Here is a 21,226-nt window from a genome sequence, read left to right as displayed (position 1 = left end):
TGCCGCACGTCCTCAGCATTTCCCGGCTCCCCTCCTGTTAAAGGAGCGGCATCGCCGCTCCCCTTCCATTCCTAGGGGTTCCCAAATGCATCCCAGTGCCCCCCCCATGGGGTCCCCCACTCGTGTGGGGCGCGCTGAGGAGCCCCCCACGCTGAGGGTCCCCTCATGCAGATCCCCTCACGCAGACACCCCTAGGTTGGGGATGGCATAGGGCACAAAAAAAACTCCTCTTGTGGACAGCAGGCTCCAAAAAGGGCTTTTTGTGCCCATTTTACAGATGGGGAAAGCAGGGAAGGTGCAGGGGAAGCCGGGCTCTGACACCCTCCAGCCTTGGTGCTTGTGGAGAGCGGCCAACACATCAGTGTGTAGTCTGGCCGTACCCTCTTGCTCCTGTTTAGTTATCAACATAAGCCCATTGACCTTAAATTTATCATAATTGCCTCCAAATTACCTGGATCTGTAATGTAAATCCCCCCAAGAAGCAGCCCTGCGCACAGCATGCACCAGGATGTGTCAGGGCTGCAGTCAGCATAAACCTTACAGAGATTTTGTGGGGTCAGACTTGTGAAAGTCCTCGTTTTTCCTTCACCCTCACGTATACCTGTCCCAGAGTGCTCACACAGCAGGTTTCTCTCACCTTCAACCTCACAGCCCCAAATGTGAACAGGGAATAAAACAGCCCTGTGTGCACAGGGAAATTCACTCTTTTTGGCAGCATCTACTTGCAAGGTGCAAGTTTAAGGCAAAACCTGGCTCCTTGGCATCGCTCAGGCAGCCACTGCAGTCAAAAAGTGCAGAGCCAGGTGCTTCAGCTGCAGGAGGTGCATTTTTTTTATTATTTTCTTCTGCTTTTAGCAACATGCAGGCAATCGTGGTGCCGACTGGAGAATGCTTTTAAACCACACGTTGTGTATCATCGCCCGGTGCGTAAGGCAATAAACTGTTCCGATTACTGCAGGCTGAGAAACCCGGTGGCAAAATTCACTGGAGAGTGACCGCTGTGCAAATCAGCCGGCGAGGCTAACGACGCTGCCTACCCCAACTGCAGGGAGGAAATAATGCAAATCATCGCTGAAATCCCAGCCACATTAGGCAACCACTCATGGGGAAAAAGAAAAGGGTTTTGAAATGCCGCAGGAGCCCCAAGTCATTGGTTTTGTTGGGATTTTTGCTTCCTCAGATCGCGGGGAAAGTACTTCAGACCTGTGGACTCAGGGCAGGCCCAGGAGGACGACAAGCTGTGTGCTCAGTGGGGCTGGAAGTCAGAGAGGCTGAGTATTGCTAATTTAGCATTTTATAGGAGAGCATGAGAGATCCTTATCGATGCCAGAAATGAGCACCCTGCAAGTCTCAACACCTCGCTGATTCAGCCTCTCTTTTCTGGCTAGGGAAAAACAACGATGACCAAATTTTTCTCTTTGCCTCTGCTTATTTGCATTATTTTTATTGCACTGTTTACAAGCGTGAATTCCCACACTTGGTGGGAAGTGAAAATTAATGTATCACACACACGTGCACCAAAAAGATTTCAACTTCTGCTAAAAGAAAGTCACAGAGCTTGCTACAACTTTGTTCTCAGAGTAGTAAATGAGAAATAACCCCACTGCAGAAATTCGAGCTATGCAGAAAAAGACATTTGATTCAATCCAGCTGTAAGGGAATAAAAACACATCTGTCCTAAGCAGCATTTGTCAGAAGAAACAACTCTGGGAACTCCTGTAATAAGAATAAAAACTCTTAATAAAAAAGAATAGGCTCAAACATAGCATTGTACATGACCCAAAATCAACAAGGCTAATACAAATTCACATAATCCACGTTATCTCAGTGTGTATATATATATATATATATATATATTTTTTTTTTAATGGAGCTGAGATGGCCAAGGACACATTTTGTATTACAGAAAAGCCAGCTAATAAAGTGAATGGTTAGAAGCTGCCTCAGAGCTCACTGAAAAAAAAAAAAAAAAAAAAAAAAAAAAAAAAAAAAAAAGCTAAGATTCTGCGATTCTGCTGCTCAATTTTTTCACATTTGCAAAAGATAAAAAATGAAGTCCCAATGGGAAATCCCTTTGGGAAACCCCTTTCCTCCCCTGCCAGGGCTGCTGCTCCCATGGGAGACACCTGACCAGCATGCGTGTTGGCTCCTGCAGCGCAGCTCCTACACCCAGCCTGGCAGCAGCAGTTGGTGTCTGCCACAGCCGCCACGCCTCGTCCACCCTAAGCCACGCTGGAGCCCATCGGACTCTCCTCTGTGCTAACACGTGTGAGCAAAATAAAACAAGCACCCAAATCCTTGCAAGACCAGGGCCTGCAATCAGCCTTCACTGAATAATCCCCACTCATTTTCAAAAAGAAAATTTAAAAAGAAAAAGCAACAGCTTTCTCTGGAAGAGCTCGCTGTAAAGGAAACCCTATTTTCTGTGACTCCATGGGTCATCGGGTCTGGTCCACAGAGGTGGAATTTGATTTCTAATCTGGAGTTTTCAAGCCCTCAGTATCAGATATAGCTAAAGGGATCACAGGGAGGCTGGGCAGAAAAGCAGCTTTCCAAGCAACGCAAGATTAACCTCTGAATTAACATTGGGAGTTCTGTTTCAAAGCAGTTTTAAAATATTCCTCTTCTTTCTGCCTCTTTCTTGGTAGCATTGTAGCAGAAGAGGATTTTTTAAGAGCCGGGCATCATTAAGCAAAGCAAATGAAGAAATGACACAGAAAGCACCTCTCCTGCTGTAAAACACTTCACATGGTGTAACCCAGTAACAGTTTACATCTTTTCTTCCATTCCAAATTCAGGTTTCCAGGTGCTATTTACACTGTTCCACATTGAACTATAGCTATATATGAAATATATATATGTGTGTGTGTGAACTATAGGTTTTAAATTAATACTCTTCATCAGTTCCCAACGGAATGAAAATGTTTTTCTTTGAAAACAAAAATCAAAACAACAACAACAATAAAAATAAATAAAAATAAATAAAGAAAGAAGAAGACGACCCATTATGGGGTTTGTTAATATTAAAACATCCTTTCTGGAGCTACCCAAGGGATGTGGTCATCTGCCTGGTGCCACGAGTGTCACGCTGCAGGGGGACTTTGTTCTCTGGTCCCCAGATTGCCTCCACTGGTGGTAACAGGCACCTGCCTCCCAAGGCTGGCTGAATTGTTTGTAAATGCCTGGTCTGAGCAGACAGCCCATGAATGGCAGAAGGATCACCTGTGAGATCAAGCAACAATTCCTAGCAGTGCCAGAGCTCACTGTGCTTCCTGCTGTGAAATGCTGTTTTAGCTCTTCATGCTTAAAATGAGCGTGGATTCTTCTCTTCACCTCTATAGCTGATCTTTTAGGTGGTGACAGGTTTCTTCCTAGTGAGCTCAGCACCCTCCCATTCTGTGTCTTGACTCAGACACCCGAATATCACACCGTTTGTAAGTCCTGGGGGAAAGGAAGGGTTAAGAAGCATCGCAGGTGCTCAGGGGAAGATAGAAAGGCACCAGAAAAGAGGCCAATTTTTTGTTTTCACCCCAGGGGCCGAAAGAAGGCCTAGAAGGTCCTTTATAAAAAGTCACGGAGAAAAGCATTACTGACTTACAGGGAAAAACACAGCCATTAACAAATTGGGTGAGAGCTGGGACAGATGCAAGAGGTCTACGCCAGCTGCATTTAGGAATGTGTTTAAGCCATCTGTCTTCATACACTCCATTTGTTTGGGGTCACAGCACTGCCCACACCACTCCGAGGGTAAGGGGACTGTGAAAATACCTGGGGATAAATGTGAGCACTTTTTAATGATAATACACAAAACCCAATGGTTCTGACATGATTTGTGTCTAGAAAGCAGGCAGCTTTGGACCCTCCCCAACACAAGCCCATCTGGGTTTCCAGTTTTCCTGAAAACTTTGCTGAGAATACCTTAGCTCTACCTGAGCCCTGCTGAATGTGCTGAGTACAAACAGATCTCAGCAGAGCTGCTCCGGTATTATTGACTTGGGCAAATACCCGCTGAAGGGAGGCCAAAGCAATCAGAGCATTTAATTATTTCTGACAAGCCACAGATAAGTGGGCTGAAGAAAAAAAAAAATGAGGAAAAAATGAGGAAAAAATGAGGAAAAAAAGCACCCTTCATCAGACAGGGCGCTGCAACCAGTCAGCTGCTTCTACAGCATGCAGACACCAAAAACATGTAAAGATATTAAGGCTTTTCATAATAATATAGTGGATTGTAGGGGAAAAAATAACTTGCATTCCTCTTCTATACATTGAGCATAGAAGCTGAGGCGTAAGAAAGTGTGGAGTCGGTAGGCGAGTGCCACAACCCATTCAAACATGCTCTCGTTAACAGAAACTGCAGAAGCAGCAAGTGGAAACGAGGAAAACCCAAACAAGAGCCCAAAATGATTTAAGGTTGGGTTTCTGCAATGCTCTGCAGCAGCATGTGCCCGCCGAGCTGTGCCCATACTGCTTCGTTACCGCTAACGATGTTCATTGGCAGGCTACAGCAGAAGGGGTAGTGAGACAGCAACATCACTGCCTTAACAGTTAATTACGTGTTAAGGCACAAAAAGGTCAAGGCAGGGGGATTGGAGCGTCTGCTGACATCTGGCAGCGTTTTGGGGAAGTTGGGTTTCTCCCGAGGTCCTTGTTGACTCAAGCACGCTGATTTGCTCGCCGTTAATCGGAGGAAGTGGTAATGAGAACTGACTAATCACTGAGCTGCGCGCCCCGAGGACTCATTCCAGTGTCAGTCATTGCATCGTGCTGAGCAGCCAGACAAAAGTAAGTTTTACTGGGATTTCAGCGACCCGTTAGCACCCTTCCTTGGCTCGTGGTGTTTGAACAACATTCATCCGTCCTCCCCTGTGTGATAAGCCAGGAAAAACTCTTGTGCTGGTATATTTCAGCTGACACAGCAGCGAAGGCATCGCAGGATGTGCTCTAATTCCTGGAGAGCTTGGACCGGAGGTCCCAGAGCATCCTAGCACCATCGCTCATGTCTTCAGTGTTGCTGCGACCCCTGCAAACTAAATTAATAGAGGTCTGTTAACACCTGCCATATGCACGCCTCTCTGCTTTTCTGTGCAAACACACTTGAGTGCCATTACTGTGTTGTTGCTCCAGATAAAGCTTAAAGGATCAGTATTTAATTGGAGCAGTAAGTTCAGGGTATGAGACATGGTGTTTGCGTTAGGGCAATTTGTCACAAAACTCGGAGGGAAAACATCAGCAGTCAGATGATCCATTGCACACTCACCTCATTTAAATGCAATTCAATCTAGACAGGCCATTTGGCACAAAAATTAGAAAGATGACTTAACAAAAGCACTTCTGAAACCGGGTGTCAGATATATGTGTGTGTGACACTCGGGGGGGAGCTGTCCAAGGAAGCCTGTAGCCATTAATTGCTAGGTAGCAATTAAGGTGTCAGCCAATGTTTAAAGCTCTCCCCTGCCTTCCCTGGCCATTTTAAAGGCAACACAATGAAAAAGAAATAATAAAAATAGAGCAAAGTGCTCTCCCCCACACCGCAGATCAAGCGTGAACCCTTAAGAGCACGGCTGGGCCAGAAGTGGATTTCTATGCAAACCACACACCGAATGCCTCTGCTTAATCACTCAGTTGCTCTGGGCAAATAGGAAAATGAAGTGAAGATAACTGCACAGTTCTAAAGTCACCATTCAGCCCCTCAGCTGAGACAGATGGCTTTTACTGATGTTGCTTCCTCTGGCATTCAGAGGAGGTTTTGGCAATCCTTTCTGGGTCTGGTTCTCAGCAACCCTGACGTGGGGGCAGTCAGTGCCTTCATTGCACATAATGCTCCACGGAACCGCAGAAGCCAGAAAAAAAAAAAAGCTCTTTTCCAGCCACTTTACCCCTTTTCCTTTTGGCAGAAGTGGCTTTCTTCACTGGTCCAGCAGTCGATGCACACCAAATGTTGGCCTCACCTTGTCTCTACCAGCAAGCATGGGAGATGCTCGCTTTAGCTGATGAACACTGAGAATAAACTGGTGTTAGCAAAAAGTGCCAAATCCCCCATCGCCGTCATTCGCAGGGAATAGGAGAGCCCCAGTTTGGCTGGGACAAAGATGAGGTGTCCTTACCAACTGTGTGACCTGGGCTGCATCATCTGGTGCAGGGACGGAGAGAAAGCACAGGGTGATAATGGGGAAGTTACAGCCCTTCTTCCCGTCACTCTGTGAATCTGGAAAATTAAATGGGCCTGATTCTGTTCCTATTTACACCAGCATAGCCCAATGATGACACACTTAATTACTCACAATTAAATGTCAAATTGCTCACTATTACTCATTGAATAGTCACGGTGTTTTCTCTCCTTCCCTGGCAATAAGTCTAATAGCTACTCTCACTGTCAGGTGTTGGCCAGGCCTAGGATGGAGTTTTATGGGACAGGTAAGTATGAAAACACGATGGTCACACTGGTCAGAGACTGATGTGCTCCCTCTGAGCTCCTTTTTGGGCTGCAGCTGCCTCTGGTGAGCCTTGCCAGCTCCTGCATAGCCCATGGACCTCGCTGCAGCTCTCCTGCAGCCCTCCCTGAACCCCTTTGGGGTCATGTGCAGCACCTACATCCCTGGCACAGGGACCAAAACACAGCAAAATCAGACAGAAGGAATCTGCTCTGCAACCGGACTGATGCTGCCATTGGCATAAAAGCCTAGAGCAATGGGGTAATTGGAAGATGCTGCATTTAGAGATAACTTGTACTTAATAAACGAGTCTTTTCTTGGAAGGTGATCCTGCTCTCAGCTGCTCTTTTATCTCCTCCAAAGGCATGGCTTTAATTCTGTAGGCAGCGAGGGCACCTGCAGATGCAAGCTATACAAGAGACACCACGCTCTTCGGGGACAATTACTGCTATAAAAGTTTAGCATAAAGCTCAGGTGAGCAATAGCAGAATGCTGCCAGCCACGGGCTTTTAATTCCCAAAGTGGCTCCTGAAAAAGATAAGATAGAGCCCAACCAGATTAAGTAACTTCAAAGCAAGCAGCAAAGCATTTACAGGGTGCTGGAATAGAAGGCATCTGTCGGGAGCATTAATGAATAAAACAGGTAGAGCTTCCTCACTGATCTGTTCCTTGGCCCTTCCAGGCTTTTGGAAGCCTCCCGTGATTAGTAGTATCTGCTAACCAGATTGTAGCATCCAGATAATGCAGGAATGTGCGCTACAGAAACAGCTAAGGGACTGATACGGGAAAGTTAGAGAAGCTCTGCGGAATAGCCTTCTCCAATCAGTTATCTGAGGAAGAACGATACCGAACCGCTCTTCAAGAGGATGCTCTTATTGTTGTTACAAAGCTCTTATTGTTGTTACAATCACCAACTTGCTCAGGAAAATTAAGCAATTTGCTAACTGAGAACTCGTGACGCCTCATCATTACAGTAACGCTGTGCTTCAGGTGACTCACCCAGCCCCAAGCTGGCTGCGCCGTTTGGGGCCGAGCAGCGGCCGCTCCTGAGTCACCTTGGCCCTGTCTCGGGGCGGCTGCTGCTTCCCAGAGGGGGAAAAAGTGAAATAAATGAGGCTTGAGACAGAAAGAATCTTGTCTAAGTTGAGACGGGGAAAAAATAGCTGTGCTTTCTAACGTTGTTTGACCTGGATGATCAGAAACCCAGCAGATGAGTCTCACAAGTGCCAAGTGATGCATCTGAAATTAGCATCCGGCCAAGTCATGGCAGGGGCAGAGTCTCCTGCTGTACAAGGCAGAGCACCATCTCACAGCAGGCTTTTCCCTTCTCCTCCGCCTACAGGAAGGGTAAATGATCCTCGACCCACTGAACAGAGGAGGCACCAAACCCCGTGACTTACCCAAAATCGCAGGGGCTCTGCAGCAGGCGTCGCTTCCCGCTGGTGCCCTTGCATCTGCCCCTATCCCAGGCAAGAAGCAGCAGCGACATTTAAAGACTTGTATTTGTGTTCACCTCTGATGTAGCCTCTCTCCATCACTTAAATGCCATGGTTTGATGTCTCTATCTCCACTTCATGTCACGCAGACAGGTCAGACCCCAGTGCTGAAGGATGAACGTATCTCCAGGGGCTTCTGCAGTTGCCTATACACCTGATATCATGTATAAATGCTGACATTGGCCGTGCATCAAAGGAACAAATAGACTGATTAGAGATTTAGTACTATGGCTGCGGTGCAACCAGGGAACACCACAGCCACCACAGTACTCTGGTTTCCTAATTTAAGCACAGCAATTGTGTTCGCGCGCTGGGGGAGTGCCAAACACTGTCCTGCGGAGCTGTCTGCAACCACTTCAACCGCCAGTCATCCCCAAAGGGGATGTTTTAGTTCTGACCATTGTCAGCTGGTCTGAGCCAGCTCCACCAGCCTCTGTAACACCCCATGCAGCCTCTTGGAGAGTCCTCTCCTCGCTTGGCTTCCTGGCCGCTGCAGGACGGGCTGCGTAACGTCGAGCAACCTGCCTGGGGCTGAATTGTTCTGGGGCCAGGGGGATTTGGCATCTGCAAAGCATCAGGGCAAGGCGAGTCCCAAAAGCACCATGAAACCAGCCCAGCAGGCTGTGCTGAGGAGGGAGGGATGCTTGTCAGCCACATACACTCTGCTTTGTGGATATAGGATCCAAACCCCATCCTCCACACCCCTGGGGTGGCGAGAAGAGCCTGGCAGCACCTCCTGAAGACCCTCTGCACATGCAGACCTTGACATCTTCTTCGGAAAGGTTTCTTCAGCCCAGCCAGATGTCTGCAAGCAAATCTCACACCGGTGAGCAGACCTGTAAGCAGAGCAGCAGTTGTCACCCCCTACATCAGCCCAGACAGGGAAAAGGACCTGTCCCCAATTGTGCCTCTGCAGAAACCCATCCATCCATCAGCACACAGCAACAGGACGGGAGGAACAAGTTGGGCAGCCAACATCGCGTCAAGAAGCTCCCAAAAGAAGCTGTGTTGGCAGCCACATTGCACCTAGGCCCTTCCTTAGTTTCTGGGAAGTGTTGGCAGCCCCGATCCAGCTGGGGATGGGCAACCTCAGTGCAATGCCTTTGTAATTTGGGGCTGCTCTCACAGTTAGAGGGGAGCCAGCTCTTGCTGCAGGACCAGCTGCGGTTTATTGCACTTAATGAGGCAGGTGGGAGAAATTAAGGGCCTGTGGATCACGGCAAGCTTTATCTTTACACTGTCTAAGCATTAGACCCCTGTTTTTCTGCAGCCCTGAAGGGGGGAAGCCCAGACTCCAGCTCTGCTCACAGGCTGATGGCAAACACAAAGCAGAGCCCCGATATCTCCAGGACCTCCCCAGGGTGAAGCATACCCCAAAAGGCTGCTTGTGTCCCCTCGGGGGGGGGATCACAACCCTCACAACCCACAGGTTTTGGTGCAGGCCCTGCTCCCAACGAGCTGCACCTGGCCCCTGCTGCCACCCCCTGCCTTAAAGCTGGGGCCGGGAGCCTGTGGTAGGGGCTTGTGCCCATGGATGGCGTCTCGCCGCTGGAGAGGTACCTGGAGCACTGCAGCGGGCAGGTACTGGGCTGGGAGAAGGGGAAAAAAAATAAATGAAGGGATTTTAAACAAAAATGGAGTTGCGTTGGCCGGGAATCGAACCCGGGTCAACTGCTTGGAAGGCAGCTATGCTCACCACTATACCACCAACGCCGCGCTGAACAGAGTTTCCCGCCCATCTCTCAAGTAAATCGTCTCCTCTGGGCCCTCCCCTGCTTTCCTGTGGTACTACACTGTTTTTTTTCCTTTCTCTGAGTTTTTTTTCATATCTTTGAGCCCCTAAGTGATTTGTTTATACGGATGTGGAGCTGTTGGAGTACGTCCAGAGTGTGATCAGAGGCTGGAGCTCCTCTGCTGTGGGGACAGGCTGAGGGAGCAGTGCTCAGAAGGGGTAGGAGGCTCAGATCTCTTCATGCTGGCTGGCAAACTGTTGCAAAAATCTTTTTTTATCTATTAAAAACCTTCCTCTGGCAGAAAGGACTGCTGCAGGTGGTTGTAGAGATAACTGGGAGAGGGCTGGGCTCCTCAGCTGAGCCTCGTGTTCACCCAAGGGACACAACTTTTTCAGCTGTGTGTACTTCTTTTCACTGACTTGCTGCCTCCTATCTTAAACTATTTTACAACCCAGAAAGTAAATGCAATTCAAGCTGCTTAAATCCAGAGATCTCCTGGTGGTAGTCAGCAAAGCCCCCTGAACTTGCCCCATGAGGTGTGTAACATGGTGAAGTATAACCAGGGTGTTACAAATGCAGCTGAATTTGCTGTTTCAGATTTGTCAGGGTAGCTGATAGCAGAAGATGAACAGGGTGCCATTAAAAAAGGCAAGAGCTGTTGTTAAAACAGCTGGATTTGATTTATATGTATCTGGGTCTTGTGGACTACTGCAGTGGAACGAAAATGGCTGTTTCCTCCCCAAACCTGGTGATCTCAGGCAGGATCTGTGCATAAAATCTCCTTTCTGGAGCTGCTGGGAAGTGTCTGAAGCAATGCAGCTGATGGGGCCTTCAGTGAAGTTAATTAACCTGGAGTCTACAGTAATAACCCTTGGCAGCCAGCCCAAGATAAACATGGTCTTGTGCCCCCCCTTAGGAAGCCCCTGAGCATCTGTCTAACAAGAGGGCAATCTTCCCCAGCACTTAACCCTATAAGAGCTTTTTCTCACCAGCTTTCCATGCAATTGTTCTGAGAAAGGAAGACTTGCTTTCTGTTTCTATCTACTTTAAGCAGATTACCTCTTATTTCTTTATTTTTTTAGTGGTCTAAAGCTTCTTGTCTTTTGTACCATTCATCTATTAGCTTCTTTCTTTAAGCAATACCATAAACTGTTTTGCTATTGTTTTTTGACCATTATTTTTAAGTTGTCTGATGCCTCTTGGTATGATACATTAATAGTCTTGCAAGCTTGCCGTGACAAGGCTTTTTTGTACCATCTTCTGCACATCATGGTTGGCAGAAAACTTTCCTAGCTGAGTCCTGTATGGATAGGTCTTGGTTTATTGGAGGTCTTAAAGAGACTGTGCTTTCCTTCCCCTAACAAAATAAATAAATAAAACTTTGAATAATTATCCCACAATATTTTGCTATTGTAAGTAACCATCTACTGTTTTAAAATAACTTGTATCTGACTCAGATAGCTTAGGATGTGGATCAGACTTGCCAATTCCTGGGTCCTGCTCTTCAAAGAGCTGTTTCATTCAGTAGTGCTCTGTCCCAGATCTCACATGGGGCTCTGCATCTAGAAGCCAGCTTTACAAACAGTTTTGAACCCCCCAGGTATTCATACTTTACAGCTAGACCAGCTTGTATCCATATTTACACGAAGGGTTCTCTGCAATGATTTGTCACAAGAGTTTTCCAAGCTGCCAGTGCTTTCTCCAGGCAGACATACTGCAGAGTAACTAGGTGCAGAGACCTCGTGTGCAGAGCACACACGGCTGTGTTAACTGAGCTGATTAGCACAGAGCATAGAGCAGCACTAGCTCAGGGCTGCAGAGCATTGATCTGGAAACCCTGCTCCCTCCGGAGCTCAGGCAGTCACTGCCAACTTGAGGGCCTCTGTCTTGTGTGCAGTTCTCTGTTCTGATTTGTGCTTCAGTTTAAGTCCTCGGTGCTAAAATGCCTAAATGCACATAAAACCTCTTGTATGGATCATCTACTCCAAGCTGTCACCTGCTGTGGGTAGCAGCAGCAATCTCTTTCTTGGAAGAAGCTTTCCACTAACTAGAGGCTTGTGCCCACATGAATAAGGGAATAAATTCCTAAACTCTTGCCTTCTCAATACCACAATGCCTTTAAAACACTTGTAATTCCTTTTTAAGTGATGCTGATAAAGGAGGGCATTAGTATGCAAGAACTTGCTTGCAGATATGTTGAATGCCTTAATCGCTTGATCTGGGAAGGATGCTGGCTTTGCTGACTGCGTCTCGCTTGAATTAGTCTGGTAACCTCCTGCAGCTGAATGCTTAATTCGCTCGTGCGTCTGTGAACTGCTGCCCTCTATTGCACAAATCTAACACAACGCTGACACCGTCCCCTGGTAGCAGGGAGAGGAAACAGCAATATCTGTATAGCGGAGTGAAAGCCAGCCAGAAAATGCCAGCTGTCTTCCTTGGAAAAACTCACGAACAGTTATGTTGGTTATGTATGTAACTGAGGCACGATAAAGGCTGTGAAGGGCGAAGTGCCAGCATTGTTCCTCCAATTACTGCTGGTATATACCTGACTTCTCAATTTGTGGCATTACTGATGTGTTCTAGACTGCCTTTGAAGTGTGGTGGGAAAATGAGCGTATCCACTATAAAAATCATTTGGGGGAAAAGTTATCTGTTTTTATATGCTGGCAGACAAGCCAATGACACCCTTTCAAATCTTAAGACTATTCTTTGTTATAATACTTATGGGGAAAAATGATTGAAACTTCTTGATTGAATAGAAAACGTACCTTAATGTAGTCTCCCAGTTGAAGTAAATGTTTTGATACAGGATCCTTAGTGACACACTTTTTCTCCATTCAAGGATGACCTCTCAGCTAGTCCTCAGCTGTTTCCTCCCATGAGCCCTTATGAAGTGGACCTTCCAATTCAAACTGAAGATGGATTGTTTGGTTCTCAATTTAATCAGCCCAAGGAGCTTCCTGCGGACTTCTCCTCAGTGGACCTCAGCTTTCTTCCAGATATTACTCAAGATAAAGAACAAAACCTATCTGAAGATGGCCATGGAATGCAAGAGAAGCTTGATGGGTCAGTATCAAGAAATGAGGACAGTAGTACCTTCGTGAATGAAAGCAGCTTATCATGCCCAGATGCAACTCAGCCATCCCCTGAAGAGTCCGGTGTGTGTCCCCCTCTGACGCCAATGACTCCTATGACCCCAGTGACACCTGCTTCTGCTTCAGAAAGCTCTGGCATAGTTCCTCAGTTACAGTAAGTTTCTGCAACATATATAAGTTACAGGAACAGTACCACCTTCACTGAAGGTCAATATCGCTGAAAATTAGCTGTCTTTTGAAGAGTAACGTATTGCTCTGACTTCTCACTTACTGGAGAATGTAGCAAGTGTGGTTCGGTCATAAATAAGCCCACCCATAAAACTAGGGAGGGGGAAAAGGGTGGGCATGGTTATTTTTCTTTGAGAGGTGGAGCAAATGAACAGACAATATTGGAAGGCAACTAGATACTGTGCTGAACAATGCAAAATAGCGATGGCATGGAACAATACAGCTTAGCAAAACAGAGGAGTGGACTTGATAAACATGCTGGTTGAGTAAGCATCTGAAATGCCTCTGGCTTCTGAAGGGGGAAGACTCTCCTGGGAGACAAGAGAAGTCTCTCCATAGGAGAAGCATTTGGTGGAAGGATTTACTCTCTAGTATGCATTGCTAGTTACTTCGGTCTGCAGGACAAGACAGAAAACACTTTAAAAGGTCTCAGTCCAGCAAGGAGAATGCTAAGGATGACAATAGACTCCAAGGGTTTAAAGAGCTGTCTCTTCTCCTGAGAGAAGGAAGAGTCTGAACTGAGCAAAGGAAAGGGACATGAAAAGAAGTGAGAGATCCTGACCTTTAAAAAGATCTGATCCTGTCTAGGCTAGAGCAAATATAGAGAACTTACACCTCTAGAGACTAACATACCCTTATCTACCTTACCAGTGCAGTAATAACTCTGTAATTCTCAGTAATGGTGCAATTCAAAGCAGTTAAAAAAAAATGATGTAGTTATTGGAAGACGCACAAATTTAGTATGCAGGGACTAATAATTTTGTACCTTGTTATATTTCCTTCCATGAAAAGCTAATTTTGATATTGAATTACTTAAATTCTGCCAGAATCAGCTTAGTACTAGAGTGGGAAAGAGGAAGGCAGGAAACTAGTTGATGGCAACTATTAATTGGTCTGTGACTTTGCGTTAGCTAATAATGTTGGGGTTTTGCTCTGTAATGCCTTGCTTTTGTAATAAGAAAATTCCCTTCTCATTCCTTAGGAATATAGTGTCAACTGTGAACTTGGCTTGCAAACTAGATCTGAAGAACATAGCTCTGCATGCCAGAAATGCAGAGTATAACCCAAAGGTAAATCTTGAGGGCTAGGCTTTATTCCCAGCTCTCAGTGCTGCTGGACTCTACTATACAGATTCATCCTGAGCTCTGTACCTTTTCTGTCTTTTCCCATAGGGGAAAGTCCTAACAAATTCTGCAACTTGGGTCTCTTAAAGAAATACAGGGGACCCCAAGGAGATTTATTCATTTTTTTTAATAAAGCCCTTGCAATGAGATGTTACCAAGCTGTTTAAGAAAGGAGGTGACTCTCCTTTCAGCTTGAGCCAGCTGAGATGGCTCAAGCAGCCCTGACCGAGGGAGGAAAGATCTGCCCAAAAACTCTTGGCTATAGGAAAGAGCAACACTGGAGCTGGGCTGGTATTGCATATTTGTAGCAAGTGACTTATACTGCAGAAATTTACTGAGAATAGGTGGGAGTTCCTGTAAATGACTTCAGACTGCTCCACAAAATGTAAGACAACAAAGAGTGGTCCTGTGATGGCTGTCTTAAGCCCATAGGTTGTAGGGAAGTACTTACCGCCCTGAAATATATATAAAACAACACTTCTGCAAAGCAAATACATGTTGTGCTGAGCTTTGTGGAAGTGATAATTCTTGAGAGAATGAATCGATGTGTGGTACCAGCTGAATATCTCTGCTTGACTGTGAGCTTTTCCTTTGAATTTGTAGAGATTTGCTGCGGTGATCATGAGAATCAGGGACCCACGAACAACAGCCCTTATCTTCAGTTCAGGAAAAATGGTCTGCACAGGAGCAAAAAGGTGGGTTGGTGGGTTTTTGTTTTGTTTTGTTCTTGCTTTTCTATCCTCTAAGGTCATACAGCTGACCAAAAGCCTTGCTTAAATTATCTAGCAAGAAGCTTGCTATTAACTACAGAAAAAAAATGAAGCACTAGTCTTGAAAACATCTTTTTTTTTTTTTTTCATGACAGGAGTTCAGTAATTACTGAACTACATGCTTCTGCCCCTGAATATAGATTGAGCTGAGCCAGACATTAGCAAAAAAGCTGCTAAAATGCCCAGGAGTTGTTAAGGGGTTATTTGCATTTCTCACTGACTTTAAAGTGAGTTGGGACATAGCTTGTGTCTGTCAAGTCTCTCTTTGGTGTCTGGCTTCACTAGTCAACACATCTGCCTCCAGATAAAATGGGAGCTGGAGAAAATCAAAGATTTCTGTACTCTGAAAGTTTTGTCCTCAAGTTCAGCAGCTGCCTTGGTGTATTTATTTTCAATGCATCATCTCATTGATTGGGTCTTATAGCTTAGAAAGCTTCTTCTCTGGCCCTCACCTAGCTAGAAGACTGCACTGATAACTGCAGTGTCTCTCCTGGATCAGCTTTAATCTGAGGGAGAAACTGCTGTGCAATTCTTGGACAGGAGAAACTCTGTGTGACATAGCATGCTCTGGTGTGCTCAGTTAAACCACAGGAAAATAAACACCAAAGTGTGTCGTTCCTTTTAGCTCACTGAAGTGGTTTTGGGGATAGAATCTCACTATTTGAAGTATTAGCATATCTTTTCCTGGAGTGCAGATTAGCATGGTGGTGGCTCTAACCTGGATTCCAGCTTCAGAGCAGAAGAAAGCACTCAGCACAGCTGCTTCCCCCTTCTGCTCTTCCCTCAGTGAAGAGCAGTCACGGCTCGCAGCGAGGAAGTACGCGCGTGTGGTGCAGAAGCTGGGGTTCCCTGCCAAGTTCCTGGACTTCAAGATCCAGAACATGGTTGGGAGCTGTGATGTGAGGTTCCCCATCCGGCTGGAGGGGTTGGTTCTCACTCACCAGCAGTTCAGCAGGTACGTGGGAGGGAGAGGTATGGCACCACGTAGCTTGGAGCATTGTCTTTGCAAGCTGTACAGAAACTCAAATTCTGAAATCGTACAAGCCTGGCAAAATGAATGTAATAATTAACTGGGTACTGAATATCAAGCACATCTTTTGCTCACCAAAACTGGTTCAGTGGACAAGAAGTGGCTGTAGGTAATATGTTAAAAATACAGATAGTAGGGCTTATTATATTTTTTTGCAATAACTCCTGTTCTGAGTGGGGCACAGGCCAAAATGACCCTCTGCTTAATTGCTACAGTGACGTACTGCAGCTGGCAGTAAAGCTTCCAGAGCCTGAAACTGGTGCAATGCAACAGGGATGGGCTCTGCGGAACTTCCCTCCCTGTGGTGCTCACTGCTCCCTCCTTGCAGGGATGCTGTTAGCAGCAGCTTTGGAAACCTCATAACAGAGCACACCCCATGCATTTGAGCACTTCTGGGTAAAGGGGAGGTACACTAGAGCTGGTTAAGATGAAGGATTTGCAAATTGCAATAAGTTAATTGCTGCTTTGGTTAACAAAGAACCTATTTTGTAAAAGCTTTCTTTGTCCATGAATATTGTTTGCCAATCCTGCGTTGCAGTGTATCAGCTACGTAGGGAGAAATGTACAGCAGGAACTTTTGTTTAATCCCAGTAGTACTGGGGATCAGACTTCTACAAATCTATTATTGCCAAGTGCAATGTCAAAGCGTAGTGTATTTCTTCACTGTAGACTGAATAGGGGAAAAAAAAAAATTAGATTTAATTGAAGCAGCTCTTAAGCTACTTGGATCTATGGAAAATCAGATTCAGAAATGGCTCATATGCATTTAAAAGTAGGCACAGAACTACCAGCTCTAGTTGGGTTTACTAGGTTTCTCTACAAGACATTTAGACCCTGACCTGCCTTTCTCTGGGTAGCTAGCTAAAATCTGTAGGTTTAATTACTCAGCTGTCAGCATGGCTAAAGAGTACTTCATGCATATGACACTGAATCAGTATTTGCGTTTTACTAATCTTACCTGCTTGTTTTGAAACAGCTATGAACCTGAACTATTTCCTGGCCTTATTTATAGGATGGTCAAACCAAGGATAGTGTTGCTTATCTTTGTGTCTGGAAAAGTTGTACTGACTGGTAAGTGGCCTCTTGCTCTATTATCTGTAACCAAGTGCTACCACATCTTCCAAGGAAGTGTTTAAATTGAGCATTACTAAACTGATATCTTGCCGCAGTAAAGCCACTTAGCAATCTTTGTCATGCCTACTGCTGCTTATCTGTGTTTTCTGTGGATAATAACATTGGTATTGTTGCACTAGAACCTTATATTGCTTCATATAGTGTCTCAGCTTTCCGTGTCATTAAACTTGAGTATCTTTATTTTATTCAAAGCATAATGCTTTGTGCCAGCGTACTGAATCCCAACAGGAGGCTGACATGCCAGTAACCACTCACAATTGCTTCAATATGAATATCACAATAAGCAATTTAAAATTGGACAGGAAGCAAACTTCTTAAAACACTTCACTGACAACATGTACTAAGGATTATTAGAGGAAAGGGTGGAGACGTAAGAGTCTGTTCCAGACAGTTTGGCAAACTCATGAGGAAAAGCCTTATGAGTAAGTGTGCTCAGCAAATATCTGTACCTTGGATCCCATGGCAAAAAAAAGCTAAACTGTGAGTGCATGTTTCCAGCACATTCTGTTGTAAAGCTTATGAAAATGCCTTTACACAGCTGTACAGAAAGGTAAACGGGTACTTGTGGTTCCCAGAGGAACCTAATATTACATGTATATTCATGACAGAGCTTTGAGGTATGTGAACAGCAGAAGAAGCCTTAGAGTTTCTCAAAATCATAGATCATGAGCTAATTGAACTGTAGAGCAGTCAGGATGAAGTTTAAATGCTTCCCATTCTAATGCCCCACCACCTTCCTTCTGGGCCCACTGAAATCATACTGGCTACCTCCAAACAGAACACGTTTGGGGATATACTAACACCCTAGAGTGCAAAGCATGCCCAGAAGGACTAAAGCTAGTCCTTGCCTGTGAACACTGGGCCCTAATTGTAATGACAAAACTAAATCTGTTAAACTGAATTTCTTCCCTAATCCCAAAATGTTCTTGTGGTAACTCAGATGATTTAGTCATGTCTAACCATATCCTACATTCATGGAAGGGGAAGAGTTTACACATCTGTCCTGAGTGCAACTTAGTCCAATTGTTAGTCCATCTAAATGCAGTTTGCCTGTCATTAATGCCTATTACACTTATGTGGTAGATAAGTATCACTGGCAAGGACTGTTCCTCCCTGCTGCAGTACTGGTATTAAAGATTTGCTTGCAGTAATGTGGATAAGGATGGCTTAGAAATCACAGGTGACCTAACAAAGCTTAAAGCTTCTTGGAACTGGGAGAGAGGAATTATCGAACTGTGAATGAATGGGATAAATGCCCTTCATTTCATGTTTCCACCTTTCTAGTTATCAAGAGAAAGAGCTGTTATGGTTAAGCAGATAAAACTCTGATTCCTCTGACTGGCTTTATTTGACAGACAGTGTTTGGCGTCTGTCAGGAGAAACTAACTGCTGTTTTGGTACTACAACATAAAACTAGTCTTAAAGCAAAGCAAGCTATAAATTGTTCTTTGAGGTACAGAAGTAACATGACAGAAATTCTGCCTTAAACTAACATTTGACGAGAGTTCTTAAATTTGCTTTTAAACTCCTGCATTTCTTCATGGATTCTAATCTCATCATTAGATTTGAGGTGCATTCAGTTATTCTCAATGCTCTAATTCTTAATGTGTTGGTTTTATTTTTTGAATGTCTTTACAGGGGCAAAAGAGCGTTCTGAAATCTATGAGGCATTTGAGAACATCTATCCCATTCTAAAAGGTTTCAAGAAAGCATCATAACGTGGCCCGTAAAGAAACTAACAATTTACCAGTTTGTAATACAAGGCATGGAACAGAAGCCAAGGGTATTCCTGGACCCACTTGTACAGTTGTGGATTATTAAGCAAATGACATATGACTGCTAAAACTGCTGATGCTTTGCTACAGTTTGTGAAAAGTTTTTTCATGAAGATTTGCTGTCTGTAATCCACTTGAGTTCTGACAACTTGTGTCAAGCTGAGAAATTTGCCAAACAAATGTACTTTTAATATAAAGCATATTAAGGTTGCGCTTATTTTGTAACGGAGGCCTTGTGCCTCATCCCTGTTAAACAGATGAATCAACAATGTACTTCAAACTAGCTTCATCAAAATTCTCAGCTTTAAGTACTGAAGGTTAGCTCCTGTAATGAAGTACTTTCATGTTCAAACTCAAAATATATTTTTGTCTACAACACAGCTTACAAAATCCAGTATGACTTGACTCCAATGTTTTGAAGACAGACAATGAATGTAGAGGACATCTACTGACTCCCTCTAATCCCACAGGTTGGATAAACAATTATATAATGGTGCTGATACTCTTTATAGAGAAGATATTCAAGGACCCTGACAGTGTTGGAACGTACCTGGAAAGGAGAACTGGGGTGGGGGAGAATGAAGCAAATTCTGCAATTTGTCTTACATGGGTTAAAAAGTGGTACCCACTTGCATTACTGAAATCCTCTCAGATGATGGGAGGCTTGCTTGGCCTGAAAAGCAAACCTGTTAATTAGGAACTACCTTTAAAGTGGACTTGAAGAAAATATAAAGTCTTGGATGTTCAAGGCTTAATTATCTAAGTTATTTAATCAGAGCTCAGGCAATGGCACTACATGAAAGCATTTGGTAATTTAATTTTGTCTCTCATCTACAAGGGAACTCAAGGCTTCCTTTGCTGAAGCTGTCATGCTCAGGTGGGTAACGTGACAAGGAAGAGTGTAAAGATGATCCCTTGACTGTTCTGGTACCTCCTATGATTCCAAAGAAGCAAAGTTTTTTATTCCAGAACAGGGCTGCTGGTGTTTGTGTTGTTTCCTCCCCTTGTTTTCTACCAAAGGTGGGATAGATCTGTCAGGAAGCTCCCTGAGCCACTAGAGGTTGCTATTTGATGACTTAAGCATAACCCATGCTAAAGGCTGCCTGCCCTTCCGATAAATACCCACATTATAGGCAACAGCTTAACACAGGACAGGGCGTCATGGGCTTAGTTTTGCTGTCACCAGTTCACTTCTGATTTGGTGCAGATGTGACCTCAACTTGTCTGTGATGTCTCACATGTGCTTTCATAACTGTCCCTTTGCTCCCCTGGAAAGAAAGCTTGAAAAACTTCATGCACTTCCTTGTGATAAACCGGTCTTAACTATGTTATCAGCTTCTTTGTCACAATCAAACTGTGTATTTCCAAACTCAAATCTATTCTAAACAGAGGCTTACTTTTCTGTTTGTTTTCTAACCCTGCAGACTTTCCACAGCTATGGGCTGAACTTTTATTTGCACTGTAGCTGTAAAAGCTGATAAGCTTGAGTTACCAGAATCCTTGCAAGTGAAAAGCAACAACCTGTTCTCATTGGGGTGTTGGGAGAAAGCTTATCTAAGATGAGCCTCCTTCAAGGAACAAATCTGCTTTTTCATTAAGAGCTAGCTGAATAATTTCACCAGAGAAGTCAATGCTCTTTAAAAGTGTGGATAAAGCTTTAAAGATAAGAAATGGTCTCTGTGCTTTTTCAGAGCTGCTGATAACTTTGTTTGCTATGGTAACTTGTCTTAAAAACAAGTATCTGGGTTCTTTCTGTGCAGTGCTGCTCATGCTAGTATTTTGTAGTACTTAAATACAAAAAGAAGGGGAAAAATAAAGGCTGGCTTACTTTTTACAAAGAACTCATGTCCCAGGTTGTGACAGTAGTGCTTTGAGTCCTGACTTGGAGTTTCTTTACTTTAAATTCCCACTTTTCTCCCTAGCCTCCCGCAGAGCACTGGCTCTCTGATTCTGGATACCAGCTGATAACACCCATCTCAATCTTGACAAATCTTGATGTGTGGCTCCATACAGGGACTGGGGCAAGGAAATCTGCTAGCCTGTTGTTTTTAAGGATGTGTATTAATCCTTTTGACCCCTTTTACGCAAAGGTTGATTCCTGATACTATAAGAACTACTCAAATAATTACCCAAACAATAAGTATTACCCAAATAATTTAATTTTGGGTAGCCATAGCTTCTTCTGGGGTACAGGGCTGTGAGGTACATGTGCACCCCCTTCACCCCAGGGGAACAGAATTTAGGTGCCATGAGGGATGTGTGCTGGATGCTGCCCTACACCCTTTACTCCCCCTTTTTCCCTCCACTTGCCCCACTTTCTTCCCTAACCCTCCGCACCAGGACTGCCTGTATAACCTGGGCCAAGAAAAACACCCACAAAACAGCCTTTACATATATAATTTTATTTATT

At 44.7% G+C, this 21,226-nt stretch overlaps 1 protein-coding gene and 1 non-coding gene across 4 annotated transcripts; one reads left to right on the top strand and one right to left on the bottom strand.

Annotated features, from left to right (window-relative positions):
- Positions 1 to 9,303: 9,303 nt before the first annotated feature.
- On the top strand, positions 9,304 to 20,657 carry TBPL2 (TATA-box binding protein like 2). 3 transcript variants are annotated; one of them, XM_013108409.5, is made up of 7 exons: positions 9,304 to 9,508; positions 12,503 to 12,726; positions 13,966 to 14,053; positions 14,711 to 14,802; positions 15,665 to 15,832; positions 16,884 to 16,978; positions 18,680 to 20,657. In XM_013108409.5, exons 1-7 carry the CDS (start codon positions 9,458 to 9,460, stop codon positions 18,757 to 18,759), a joined length of 798 nt encoding a protein of 265 aa, XP_012963863.3. In that variant the 5' UTR covers positions 9,304 to 9,457; the 3' UTR covers positions 18,760 to 20,657. The 3 variants fall into 3 exon arrangements, with proteins under 3 accessions (XP_012963863.3, XP_012963862.3, XP_012963861.3); XM_013108408.5 differs by having other exon boundaries at positions 12,503 to 12,909; positions 16,920 to 16,978; XM_013108407.5 differs by having other exon boundaries at positions 12,503 to 12,909.
- Positions 9,569 to 9,640, bottom strand: TRNAG-UCC (transfer RNA glycine (anticodon UCC)). Its single transcript has one exon. It is a non-coding gene; the product is annotated as a tRNA-Gly (tRNA).
- Positions 20,658 to 21,226: the final 569 nt, after the last annotated feature.

Source organism: Anas platyrhynchos, chromosome 5 (genome assembly GCF_047663525.1).
Source record: "Anas platyrhynchos isolate ZD024472 breed Pekin duck chromosome 5, IASCAAS_PekinDuck_T2T, whole genome shotgun sequence".
Classification (NCBI taxonomy): Eukaryota; Metazoa; Chordata; class Aves; order Anseriformes; family Anatidae; genus Anas; species Anas platyrhynchos.
Note: the sequence above shows the minus strand (reverse complement) of the source record. Positions and strands in the feature narration are given on the sequence as shown.